Source organism: Lolium rigidum, chromosome 2, assembly GCF_022539505.1.
Source record: "Lolium rigidum isolate FL_2022 chromosome 2, APGP_CSIRO_Lrig_0.1, whole genome shotgun sequence".
NCBI lineage: Eukaryota > Viridiplantae > Streptophyta > Magnoliopsida > Poales > Poaceae > Lolium > Lolium rigidum.
Window position 1 is genome coordinate 242,875,530 of NC_061509.1, and position 13,733 is coordinate 242,889,262.

General features: G+C 42.7%; 1 protein-coding gene across 1 annotated transcript; it reads left to right on the forward strand.

The window, feature by feature from the left end:
• The first annotated feature begins 9,537 nt into the window (after nucleotides 1–9,537).
• On the forward strand, nucleotides 9,538–10,197 carry LOC124690714 (protein ZINC INDUCED FACILITATOR 1-like). The gene is made up of 4 exons (XM_047224066.1): nucleotides 9,538–9,596; nucleotides 9,682–9,757; nucleotides 9,836–10,024; nucleotides 10,147–10,197. Exons 1-4 carry the CDS (start codon nucleotides 9,538–9,540, stop codon nucleotides 10,195–10,197), a joined length of 375 nt encoding a protein of 124 aa, XP_047080022.1.
• The last annotated feature ends 3,536 nt before the right edge of the window (nucleotides 10,198–13,733 follow it).

Here is a 13,733-nt window from a genome sequence, read left to right on the forward strand (position 1 = left end):
TATGCCATTCATAACATTGAATAAGTATTCTGTGAAATATAGCCTAAGAGACCCACACGGTGCACACACTGTCACCTTTACACACGTGGGACAAGGAGTCTCCGGAGATCACATAAGTAAAACTCACTTGATTAGCATAACGACATCTAGATTACAAGCATCATCATATGAATCTCAATCATGTAAGGCAGCTCATGAGATTATTGTATTGAAGTACATAGGAGAGAGATGAACCACATAGCTACCGGTACAGCCCTTAGCCTCGATGGAGAACTACTCCCTCCTCATGGGAGCATCAGCGGTGATGAAGATGGCGGTGGAGATGGCAGCGGTGTGGATGGAGAAGCCTTCCGGGGGCACTTCCCCGTTCCGGCAGCGTGCCGGAACAGAGACTCCTGTCCCCCAGATCTTGGCTTCGCGATGGCGGCGGCTCTGGAAGGTTTCTGTGGGTTTCGTCGAACGCATCAGGGTTTTCGCGACGGAGGCTTTAAATAGGCGAAGAGGCGGCGCAGGAGGGTCGAAGGGGTGCCCACACCATAGGGTGGCGCGGGCCCCCCTGGCCGCGCCGGCCTAGGGTTTGGTGGGCCTGTGCCCCCCTCTGGTCCTTCTCGTGTGTTCTGGATGCTTCCGGTGAAAATAGGAACCTGGGCGTTGATTTCGTCCAATTCCGAGAATATTTCGTTACTAGGAATTCTGAAACCAAAAACAGCAGAAAAACGAGAACCGGCACTTCGGCATCTTGTTAATAGGTTAGTTCCAGAAAATGCACGAATATGACATAAAGTGTGCATAAAACATGTAGATAACATCAATAATGTGGCATGGAACATAAGAAATTATCGATACGTCGGAGACGTATCAATAGATCGCATTTGAGTTCTCAATTTTGATAGATCTCAACTTGAGGACATCCATACCGGGACAACATAGAAAACAGATAATGGACTCCTCTTTAATGCTTAAGCATTCAACAACAGATAATATTCTCATAAGAAATTGAGAATTAATGTCCAAGCTGAAACTTCCACCATGATACATGGCTTTGGTTGGCGGCCCAATGTTCTTCTCTAACAATATGCATACTCAAACCATTTAACTCATGGCAAATCTCCCTTACTTCAGACAAGACGACCATGCATAGCAACTCACATGATATTCAACAATGGTGTAATAGGTTGATGGCGTCCCCAGATACATGGTTACCGCTCAACAAGCAACTTATAAGAACTAAGATAAATAAGCGACATATTCATTACCACAATAGTTTTTAGGCTACTTTCCCATGAGCTATGTATTGCAAAGACAAGGAATGAAATTTTAAAGGTAGCACGCAAGCAATTTACTTTGGAATGGCAGAAAAATACCACATAGTAGGTAGTTATGGTGGACACAAATGGCTTGAGTTTTGGCTCAAGGTTTTGGATGCACGAGAAGCACTCCCTCTCAGTACAAGGCTTTGGCTAGCAAGGTTGTTTGAACCAAACACAAGTATGAACCGGTACAGCAAAACTTACATAAGAACATATTGCAAGCATTATAAGACTCTACAATGTCTTCCTTGTTTTTCAAACACTTTTACTAGAAAATATCTAGACTTTAGAGAGACCAATCATGCAAACCAAATTTCAACAAGCTCTACGGTAGTTCTCCATTAATAGGTTTAAACTACATGATGCAAGAGCTTAAACATGATCTACTTGAGAGCTCAAAACAATTGCCAAGTATCAAATTATTCAAGACAATATACCAATTACCACATGAAGCATTTTCTGTTCCAACCAAATAGCAATAAATGAAGCGGTTTTCATCTTCGCCATGAACATTAAAAGTAAAGCTAAGAACACCAGTGTTCAATATGAAAAAGCGGAGCGTGTATTTCTCCCACACAAGGAATGCTAGGATCCGAATTTATTCAAATATAAACAAAAATAAAAGCACACAGACGCTCCAAGTAAAGCACATAAGATGTGACGGAATAAAAATATAGTTTCACTAGAAGTGACCTGATAAGTTGTTGATGAAGAAGGGGATGCCTTGGGCATACCCAAGCTTAGATGCTTGAGTCTTCTTGAAATATGCAGGGATGAACCACGGGGGCATCCCCAAGCTTAGACTTTTCACTCTTCTTAATCATATTATATCATCCTCCTCTCTTGACCCTTGAAAACTTCCTTCACACCAGACTCAAAACAATCTCATTAGAGGGTTAGTGCATAATCAAAAATTCACATGTTCGAGAGAGGACACAATCATTCCCAACACTTCCGGACATTACCCAAGGCTACTGAAAGTTAATGGAGCAAAGAAATCCACTCAACACAGTAAAAGAGGCAATGTAAAATAAAAGGCAGAATCTGTCAAAACAGAACAGTCCGTAAAGGCGAATTTTTTCGAGGCACTAACATGCTCAGATGAAGAAGCTCAAATTGAATGAAAGTTGCGTACATATCTGAGGAACACGCATGAAGTTTTGCAGAATTTTTAGGTTCTCCTACAGAGAGATCTACTCAAATTCGTGACAGCTAAAAATCTGTTTCTGCGCAGAAATCCAAATCTAGTATCAACCTTCTATCAAAGACTTTACTTGGCACAACAATGCAATAAAGTAAAGATACAAAGTTATTGCTATAGTAGTAACAAGCACCTTGACTCAAATATAAAACAAAAATTGCAGAAATAAAATAATGGGTTGTCTCCCATAAGCGCTTTTCTTTAACGCCTTTCAGCTAGGCGCAGAAAGTGTAAATCAAGTAACATCATGAGAAGAAGCATCAACATCATAATTTTCCTTAAAAACACAACTTGTCGCAATAGGTATCTTAGATGCTCCATTATCTAAATTTCCCATAGTGGTACTAAGGGTTTTATCAATTTTAGGCTTATAATAATTCTTTGGCTTAGGCACCTTAGAGACATACATGAACTTTTGCTCCTTACCCACGTAAGCTTTCTCCTTAAATTTAAGTGAAGAAAAAGTTGAACCCAAGGTTCCCATAGCTTCTTCAAGTTCACCAATCATATGGGTTTGATTATCATGGATAACACAAGTTTCTAGGACATCAATTCTTTCATTAATTCCTCCTAGAGATTTATCAAGTTTATCAGTATTATCAAGTAATATTCCCAATTTAGTCTCAACATTTGGAAGATTTTTCTCTATGGCCTCCAACTTTTTCATGACATCCTCAAGAGAGATTTCAATTTTAGCTTCATTAACAGGTGGTATTCCAACTAAACTCTCCATAATGCAACTAGCTTCTAAAGCAGGAGTGCCTAGAAAGTTACCCCCCGCAAGAGTATCAAGAACATACCTATTCCAGCTAGAGATACCAACATAAAAGTTCCTAAGGAGGATAATAGTGGAGTGTTTCTTAGTGCACCTATGATGAGCATCACTAATTCTATACCAAGCATCTTTAAAACTTGCTCCCCCTTGTTGCTTAAACGAACGAACTTCTACTTCAGGATTACTCATTTTAGCAATAAAAAAATAACCTAAGCAAAACCGAATTAAATAAAGTAAAACAAGTAACTAATTTTTTTGTGTTTTTGATATAAAGAAAGCAAACAAAACAGAAACTAAAATAAAGCAAGACAATAAACAAAGTAAAGAGATTGGGTGTGAGAGACTCCCCTTGCAGCGTGTCTTGATCTCCACGGCAACGATGCCAGAAAAAGAGCTTGATAACGCGTGAAGCACACGTCCGTTGGGAACCCCAAGATGAAGGTGTGATGTGTACAACAACAAGTTTTGCCTCAGTAAGAAACCAAGGTTATCGAACCAGTAGGAGATGAAGGCCACGTGAAGGTTGTTGGTGAAGGAGTGTAGTGCGGCGCAACACCAGGGATTCTGGCGCCAACGTGGAACCTGCACAACACAATCAAAATACTTTACCCCAACTTAACAGTGAGGTTGTCAATCTCACCGGCTTGCTGTAAACAAAGGATTAAACGTATGGTGTCGAGAATGATGTTTGTTTGCAAAGAACAACAGAGAATAGTGATTGCAGTAGATTGTATTTCAGATGTAAAAGAATGGACCGGGGTCCACAGTTCACTAGTGGTGTCTATCCAATAAGATAAATAGCATGTTGGGTGAACAAATTACAGTTGGGCAATTGACAAATAGAGAGGGCATAACAATGCACATACATATCATGATGACTATTATGAGATTTACTTGGGGCATTACGACAAAGAACATAGACCGCTATCCAGCATGCATCTATGCCTAAAAACTCCACCTTCGGGTTAGCATCCGCACCCCTTCCAGTATTAAGTTGCAAACAACAGACAATTGCATTAAGTATCGTGCGTAATGTAAACAATACAAATATCCTTAGACAAAGCATTGATGTTTTATCCCTAGTGGCAACAGCACATCCACAACCTTAGAACTTTCTGTCACTGTCCCAGATTCAATGGAGGCATGAACCCACTATCGAGCATAAATACTCCCTGTTGGAGTCACAAGTATCAACTTGGCCAGAGCCTCTACTAGCATCTCAGTAACTTTTCTCGTATCGTGGCTCTCGGTACTAGGGTTTTCGCGACGGAAGGATTATATAGGCGAAGGGGCAGAGTCGGGGGACGCTCAAGGGGCCCACCCCATAAGGCGGCGTGGCCAGGGGTGGGGCCGCGCCCCCTGTGGTGTGGCCGCCTCGTCGCCCCTCTTCGTCTCCTCTTCGGACTTCTGGAAGGCTCCGTGGAAAATAAGACCGTGGGCTTTTGTTTCGTTCAATTCCGAGAATATTTCCTGTGTAGGATTTCTGAAACGAAAAACAGCAGAAACGAGAGCGACGCTTCGGCATCTTGTTAATAGGTTAGTGCCGGAAAATGCATCAAAATGATATAAAGTGTATATAAAACATGTGAGTATTGTCATATAACTAGCATGGAACATAAGAAATTGTAGATACGTTTGAGACGTATCAGTACCCGAAGCACCGTCAGTACGTCGGCACCCCGATCACCAAGTACGCTCAGATGAAGACGATCTTCACTCCCCGGTTCGTCTGCAAGGCGCAGCTGTTCCAGCCTAACTTGCTGGTCAGGGCTATCGACTTCATTGCAGACAATGAAGCCGAGTATGCCGCCTACCGTAAGCTGCAGCCACCGGAGAGGAGGAGCTGGCTTAGGACCTGGCTCCGCAACCAGTTTCCTGCTTAGTGCTTCTGCTTCCTTCTCATGATCCGCTTGGGAGGTGATCTTGTGTCCCTCCATTAGTTAGGACTTGCTACAACCTGATCCCCGGTTTGTAATGATAAACTTGTTCGAGGTGGTATATACTAACCCCTCGTGACGAAGCTGTGATGCATCACGAAGTAGTTGCTTCGTTCGTGATGCATCACCCACTAAGTACTAGTTGCTGTGTATTACCAACATCTTTTCTGATGAACGGAATCTCATGTGTGTTGTTATTCAGTACTGGGTAACCTTACCACTCAAAGTGAAGGACATCACTGAGCTATCTGCAATCAAACATGCTGTGGGCTGCACGATATGGGAAGAATGGGCTGAAAACGGACAACCAAACGATAGAGCATGAGTTCCATCTCCGGCGCGCAAAAGGCCGCACATGCTACCAAACAAAGTGGTCATGCCCCGTTCGCAACGCGCAATGCCCTCCATCTCGCTAGCGCGGGCCTGCAGGTTTTCGGCCCAGGCAACCAAACGCTCCCAACAATGTTGTTGCACCGCGGCCTTGCATGCCCCTCGTCATTGCCATCATCTTCTGTTGGGGCCGCCGCTCCCTAGAGGCCACAAATTGTGCCGACGTGCCCGAGCGCCCACGAACATCGACGACGCCTAGGAACTGTTCATGCATTTGCGCCGGCCGAGTTAGAGGTACGAAATCTGGTTCATTTTTCGGCCATTTGCTTGTATGATATTAGCCATTTATTCATCCATGTTGCATGCAGATGGATCTCACCAAAACGATCCAGTTCTTCTACCAGAACACAGAACATGATGGGCACCTTGTCGAACGATGAGGACACCGTCTTCGGAGCTTATGATGGCCGCGGCCTCCTTATGCATGAGCAGACAACTTCTCTTCCGTTAGCAAACAGCTAGCGCACGTCTCTTGAATGAAAGTAGAGTACCACATCGACGGCCACCAAACGGATCAACGCGATCACGCGATTTGTGATTTGTGCGATAAACAGATCGATGGTGCCTTGGGCTTTTTACGTATCTGCCCTTCCTCCCGTTGCTATAAGAGCGTCCTGGTCGCGGGGCAGGGCGGCTAACAGAGCGTGAACCATCTGCTGATTGAGGTAGTGAGGTACCGTCGCTTCTCGGCAATAGAGGAGAATTCTATGGTACTGTAGATTATATCGTTCTCAGCCTGTTCTTGATTTGGGTTGTCTGTTTGACAGAATTCGTGGTTCGTCTTCGATCGTGAAGGGTTTTTTTTTTTTCTGCCTCATCTGCTTTTCGTCCTTCTTCTTGGGGTCGTTTCGCGAAGGAACCTCACGCATTTGGACGAAACCATGGCTTTTTTCTTCTTCTCCAAATAAGCTGTCCCCAACCTTCTTTGTTCCCTGGATTTGATGATTTTGCAAAGTTTTTTTCTATGCACCATTCTTCCTGATTTCCTATATTTATCACTTTCTGCGAAGTAACTTGTTTCACTTTTGTGTGCAGCTTGGGTAGTTTGTCAGGTTCGACCAAAACCAGATTTTTTTTGAATGGAGGCAAAATATTTGGGTCATTAATTAATTGAGAAGAGGGTTTAGTTTTTAGGAGAAAATCGAGCGAAAACCTACAACAACAAAAGGATAAACCCACACAAACCACACACCCACACACCCACATCCAAGCCTAACAAAGACCTGAACAACATGACCATACCTACTCTTGCTAACACAAGCGACCACAAAGCGATACAGAGATATTGGAGGAAACCTATCAATCAGCTACAGATCCAAAGTAGGCAACAAGCCAACAACCAAGGTGACGTCAAAATCAGAAACCCACCAGAATCAGATTCGGTTGCTTAAGTAGTAAGTACACTCTGTTCTTAATGTTCTACTGCTTCATGCGTGAGTTTTTTCATGTATCGATAGCAGGTCTGGACGTCTGGTAATGTTTGTGTTAGATGCTCTTTATCCGTTATTTAGTTGTGAAGTGGGCACTAACATTCATTTCTGCACAATTACTTTGCTAACCTAGTCATTTTATATGGGTTTTTTAGGATGCCTTGCAAGGTCGGGTGCCCCAAGCTGGATGAGATCAACAATACCAAGACCGGCATCCCGTATCTCAACTTCTTCTACATCTGGGTCGTCTGCCTTTGTTCCAGTAAGTATAACTCCATTTTGTTTGGCATGGGAAGGTCTTCCATACGTAGCAAGTGTAGTCCTGCTCTTCTATATTTTTTCCCGATCGAAACCCAGATCATAAATGTTATTTAAGCCAAAAAAAAAGGGTTCACTTATGTGACAGACATTATTATCGTCATAGCCACTGGCGGAGGTACAGCCAAGTCGGGGAGGGGGAAGCCCCCAGCCCATGAACAATTCCTGAAGAAATTGTACGGATTTAACCCATTTGCCCCCTACATTGGTCTAAAATCACATTTCTTACACCATTCAATTTTATTTAGGGTGAATTTCACTTTTTACCCTACAATTATGCATTTGTGACACATATTACCCTATTTAGTAGAATGTTTAGCAAAATATAACATTTAGGAGACCTTGAATACAATTTAACCTTAGTTTCGCATTTTGCTTGCTATTGTTAGATGGGACATGCATGATATGTCTATGTGACGGGATAAAATATGTAAATATCGGAGGGCGTCATCAAGAATTATGTCCAGAATTCTTTTATACATGTGTTCCATTCCTCGTCAATGTTTTGATATTTTTTGATCCCGGCCATCACCTGACACCTTACCCAATGAATATGCATCAAAAATTTAGGGTCCAAAACTTATAAAAACGGTAATCTACGCGATGTTTCACTTGAAGGGGTAATTAGTGTCACAAAAACCAAAATAGGGGGTAAAAGGTGGAATTCACTCTTTAATTTAACTAAATCCTCTTGTACTTATTTTCTATCAGGATCGCATTTAACATCCTCTTCGGCCTTAGCACGACTTATTGGATGGCATTTGTTACTAGGGGTCTACTTGGGTTACTTTATGGGATATTAGGACCAATCAAGGTTATTTATTCACTGCATGGGTGACTGACATTAATTTAGAAAATTGTACTTTGTTGTTAAACTCTCATGGTTGTGTCTGCATTCTCCAGGCCTATGCTTGAGAAGTCTGCAGGAAAGAGCACCAAACTCTAGGAATTTCTCTTGTAAGAATAGTTTATCTTTTTGTTTCTGTGTTTTGGGCTATCAGTTTATTCGTTCCAAGAAAGACTTAGTATTATCATGTTTATATCACTATAACTAGTGGTTTCTTTCTCCGGCATTATACTGTAGGTTACATCTTCGCGGGCAACAGGGACGGAGACAAGGGGGGACGAGGGGGGGCTAGCCCCCCCCCCCCCCCAAGGTTGAGATTTTGTGAAGAATAGTAGGCACTTAAACTGATTTTTCATGGTGATTTATCCATGTCCGCCCCCCTCATAAAGTTCACAACACAGTTCGCCCCCCTCATGTTTCGATCCTGGCTCCGTCCCTGGCGGGCAATAGCTTTTGTTGTTGGACCAGCCATCGGAGGAGTTCTTTCACAGGTCAGGACTACTCCACTTTCAGTAGAGTTATAACAATGGGAGTGGTGTTTTGGAACATGGGAGCATATGCTCCCTATATTTTGAAATGCATCTTACACATATTTTAAATTTCAAAAAAATCGAAACAAAAAATTCGCACGTACATCTGCACATGCTAAGCGCTCACAAAGTTGTTTCATAAAAAATAAACTTATCATATGACGTGTGTAAAAAAGACAAAATTCAATGCTAAAAACAATGCTTTTCACATGATAAGTTTTCTCTTTTCTACAAAGGTCACAAAAAAAATTATTTTTTCGTGAAACTTGACGCACACACATATATTATGGAGATGTACATGTAGAATTTTTTGTCAAAATTTTTCCACACTTCAAAATATGTTTTCTTGGTAGAGGGAGCATACGCACCCAGGAGCCGAATTGAATTTCCGTATAACAATACATAACTATCCTTGCATAATTAACATTCCATTTTGAGAAGTTTCTCAAACTAAGGGCAAGTTATACCTGGGAGCATGGAAAAGATGTTGCATGTGGTAGTCCAGTAAATCATTGATTTGATAATTCACTGAGAAGTTATAATTATCAGTAGCCATTGATTTAGAGCTTGATAATAGTAGAACATCTACTAGTTGCTACAAAAATGAAATTCTGGACCAATAGGAAAGAAGATTCATATCATGGCTCTTTAGGGATGCTTTACTCTGAGTGAGAGTTCACTAAGTTTATATTTAACCGTGCAAAATGATTACTGGAATTTTTGTTGGAAGGATGAACATAACTTCCCTTTGGAGTAATTAGTAATCATGTATGCTGACTAACATTGTTGATTCTCTATCATGTATCAGCCTGCAAAGAAGTACCCCAATGTTTTCTCTCCTGAATCCCTATTTGGAAGGTAAATAGTCGTGCATACTGTTTCAATGATATAACTTTTTAATCATTTAGACCATAAGATAACAGTTATTTACATGTAATTTTAGATTTCCATACTTCCTCCCTTGCTTTGGCATATCGGTTCTGGCGGCAGGAGCATGTGTGGCATGCCTTCGGCTTCCGGTATTCCCTCGCCCCTGCACTATTTCCCTACGAATTCTCTCTCTCCCTTGTATTCCAGCTTGAATAATTTTTTCTTAGGAAACACTACACATGCACGTTGGTGCTGAAGTAATTGATGGAATAGAGTTACAAGCTATTGATATAACCCTGGAACAATCTCGATCAGGGAGATTAGCATCCACAAAGAGCTTGGTAAAGAACTGGCAGTTAATGTCAGCAATTATTGTCTACTGTATCTTCTCTCTCTATGATACAGCTTATTATGAGGTTTCAGAAACATCGTAGTGTAAAAATGTGTTGGTATCTATCTTATCTATTCTATAGATATCAATGAATTAGAGACCTCAAGCAAATTCACATGTTAATGTGTTTGTAAATTCCACCTTCAGATATTTTCACTCTGGGCTGTGAGCAACAGAAAATACCATAGTTTAAAATAGCCGGCTATTGGAAATAGCGGCAGCATTTCTGGAAGCTATGAAAGGCTATAGCTGAGCTATAGCGGCTAAATCATCCATTTAGCGGTTTTGCTAATTCATGGAAAAATAATCAAAATTTATATATATCTGTATCAACAATTCACAAATTTGATAATTTATTGGCATTAGGCATAACATAGTAACACGGTTACATAAAAAGCTATGAATAAGACACAGTTCGGTCCACATATTACAACATTATAAGTAGCAACAATTTCCAGTTTTCCTTTTTTTCCTTTTCTTTCCCACTATATTTATAGCATTATAGCCTTAGCAGCTATTTTTACCTGTTTTTGGGGCTAATAGCGGGTTTTTAAAGCTAATAGCGGATTATCCCGTCTTAGCCTTTGAAGGGCATAGCTATAGCGGCAGGTCCCTCCGGTCAGCTATAGCTGGCTATAGCCGGGCTATAGCCGGCTATTTTAAACTTCGAAATACCGAGGACTGAGTTTTACATCTCAGGATGTCGGTGTCGTTCTAGCTATCTCTGGTATGAGACTTTTTTTTCAAATCGATAACATGTTCATGAAGAATGAAACCAAAACATATTTAGCAATAGCATGACACCTTTTGTATTACATGTATAACTGGTTTTCAATACTAAATGCCCATCTTCGTTGTTTAGGTATTTTCATGTATCAACTCCTTGTGAAGTATGCTGGGTCAATGAAGCCATTCCGTCTTGCAGCGGTATGTGAGAAGAACAGTTTATGTCGAGATACTTCTTTATATGGTCAACCTATTGTACAGTACCAAATTGCATATATGATTTTTCAGGTATTATCTATAATTACCCTTGCAACATATCCATTCATAGAAACCTATATGGTATGGAGCTCAAAGCACTCATCAGCATAGCTTCGCTTCTGAAAAATATTTTTGCGGTAAGTCCACTTCAGACGAAATTGTTAAGATAAATTATGAACTAGGATTGTTTATTGGGGCATTGGTCAAAAATTGTAGTAGCCCATACAGTAACCAAGAAAATCTCACCTCACTACTAACGTCAGTTACCATCCCATACAAACATGTTGATCATCCACTAGAAGATCAATAATGTCTTCCTTTTAAAAGTAGTAACATTTTTAAAGTTTGTAAATTTAAATACTCGAGCTCCGCTGATATAGATGAAATGAATTCAAATGTTAGATATCCTTATTTACCATCTGAAACGAAACGATGATTCAATAAATAATTTTTCCATGAACATATCTGTTGCGGTCAAAACCCACCGGCGGGCAGCGACGGGCAACACAGTAGAGACGGGAACAACCTAGGGCTTCGGCTGGCCCTGGTCCCTCCGAGCGACGGCCCGCAAAGCCTCTGGTACACACGTCCGATGCTGATGCAAGGGCGTGCCACCTGACCTATACCTGGTCAGGAAGGTGATGGAGATGCCTCGCTTAGTTTCCTGCATGGCATACACGTAAACATTAAATACGAGCCTCGATCGGCTCTCAGGTTATCCTGTGAATCGGCTCAGGGAGCCGATCCACCCATGATTCGTACGGGGTGCACGAATATATGGTGGTCCTGCTTGATCAAGATAAAGCTAATGCGATCTACGACGATTTAGGGTTTTCACCGCATAATCGGATCATCCTACTCACGATTGGGCCTCGCGGCCACGCACGGTGATCGTAAGCCGATCCTAGATAGGGCCTAAAAACCAACACGAGGTTGATCCCCGGAACATCCTGCCTAGGACTAGCAAACGACACCCTACGTGCCGCTGGATCCTCCAACCCTTTGTAAGGCCTAACTATTGCAGATATTAAACTAATCCTTGAAGAACAAGGAGCAACCGTAACGGATCGGATCTACTAAATTATGATCAAGCGGGGTGCCGCCCCTACACCTAAGATAGGTGTAAGGGCGGCTAGATATGCAAGGGTTGCACTACGATAGCATGTTATACGAAGAACTATGCTAACCCTTAACACATCTATGATAACTACGTTGCTCGCCATCAAAAAGGCTTCAGAACGAGCAACGCATGAACAACATAAAGCTTCTGCTGCCTAGATCGCAAGATGCGATCTAGGTAGCATGATGCTTACCGGTAGAAACCCTCGAGACGAAGGAGTTGGCGATGCGCCGAGATTGATTGGTTGGTTGAACGTTGGTTGTTGTTTATTTCATAAACCCTAGATACATATTTATAGTCCAGGGGACTTTCTAACGTGGGAACAATCCCCACCGTGCACGATATAAACTCTAACTTTTAATCTAAGATGTAATCTACTATAATTAAAGATACACGGGCAATCTAGCTCAAACTCTTCGTGCAAGGCCGCTTCAGAGATCTTCCACGTGTAATCTTCCAAGCCCATCTCCCTTACGGCCCACCTCCTGATTTGGCCAAAATCTGGTGATAACACATGCCCCCTGGTTTTGGCAATGATAATTTCAAAACCACTCTGTTTTTCCTTCGAAGGGTCATGTCGTGGCAGAGCAGACCTGTCGCAGTATTCTTCATCATGATGCCCTGTCTTTCCAGCTTCTCTGCAAAATTCGATAGCTTTGGCATCACTTCCTCGGAAACTGCAATGACATTAAATTTCCACTAGGCTCCTTATTATTTAACCGTGCCGATTGATTAGCCCACTTCATCCCCTTCCTCTGCTCCAGCTATCGGCACCAAAAAACCCTCTTCCCCTGTAGCGATGCCTTCCTCTTCCTCTGTCTCCTCCGGCCTCTCCCTCCAATCCTTCTCTTCGAGCGAGCCGGAGTGGAACTCCGATCACGCGCCAGAGGGCGACCTGCCTCTGACCGATGGGGAAGAGGACCTCAAGTTCCTCATCGATGGGGAGCTGATAAGCGAAAGTGAAGACGACCTCCATCCCTGGGCGACACCCACCTCCCCTGGCGGGAAGGGGAAAGAAGTCGAGGAGGAGGAAGAAAAAGAGGAGGGCGGCCCCTCTTCCCCCGCTAAGCATCTGCCGGCCAAGCGATTCCGCGCTTGGGCGGACAGCGAAGACGATGATGATGATGAGGAGGAAGAGGAGGAGGATGAATCCTCCTCCTCCATCGGGTATCCGCCGACCAAGCGCTTCCGCTCCTGGGCGGACAGCGAGGATGATGATGATGACGAGGAAGACGAAGCTCCGGCCAAGGGCTGGGGTAGCAGCGACGAGGAGCTTCCTGGGAGCAGCGCCGACGACATTGACGACGGCGACGATGAGGACAGCGACGACTAGTAGAGTAGGACTAGTAGTAGCAGTGCACTAGGCACCAGATCCCTCTTTTGAGAGCCATCGGCTCTTTCTTGTAAAGCCGCTCCTTTGAATTAATGAAAATTGTTCTTTCAATTCCTCTTTCAATTAATCCAATTTCACTCCTTCCGCTTGTCATACCAAAACCGATAGCAACGTATCGGATTCCTTTTCCTTTGGACGCCCGTGAAGCCGGACTCAAATGTCGATTAGACCGCCAGTCAAGCACTTCTCAAATCCAGGCTGCGATTTGATATCTGACCATAATTTTTTCGCAATCCC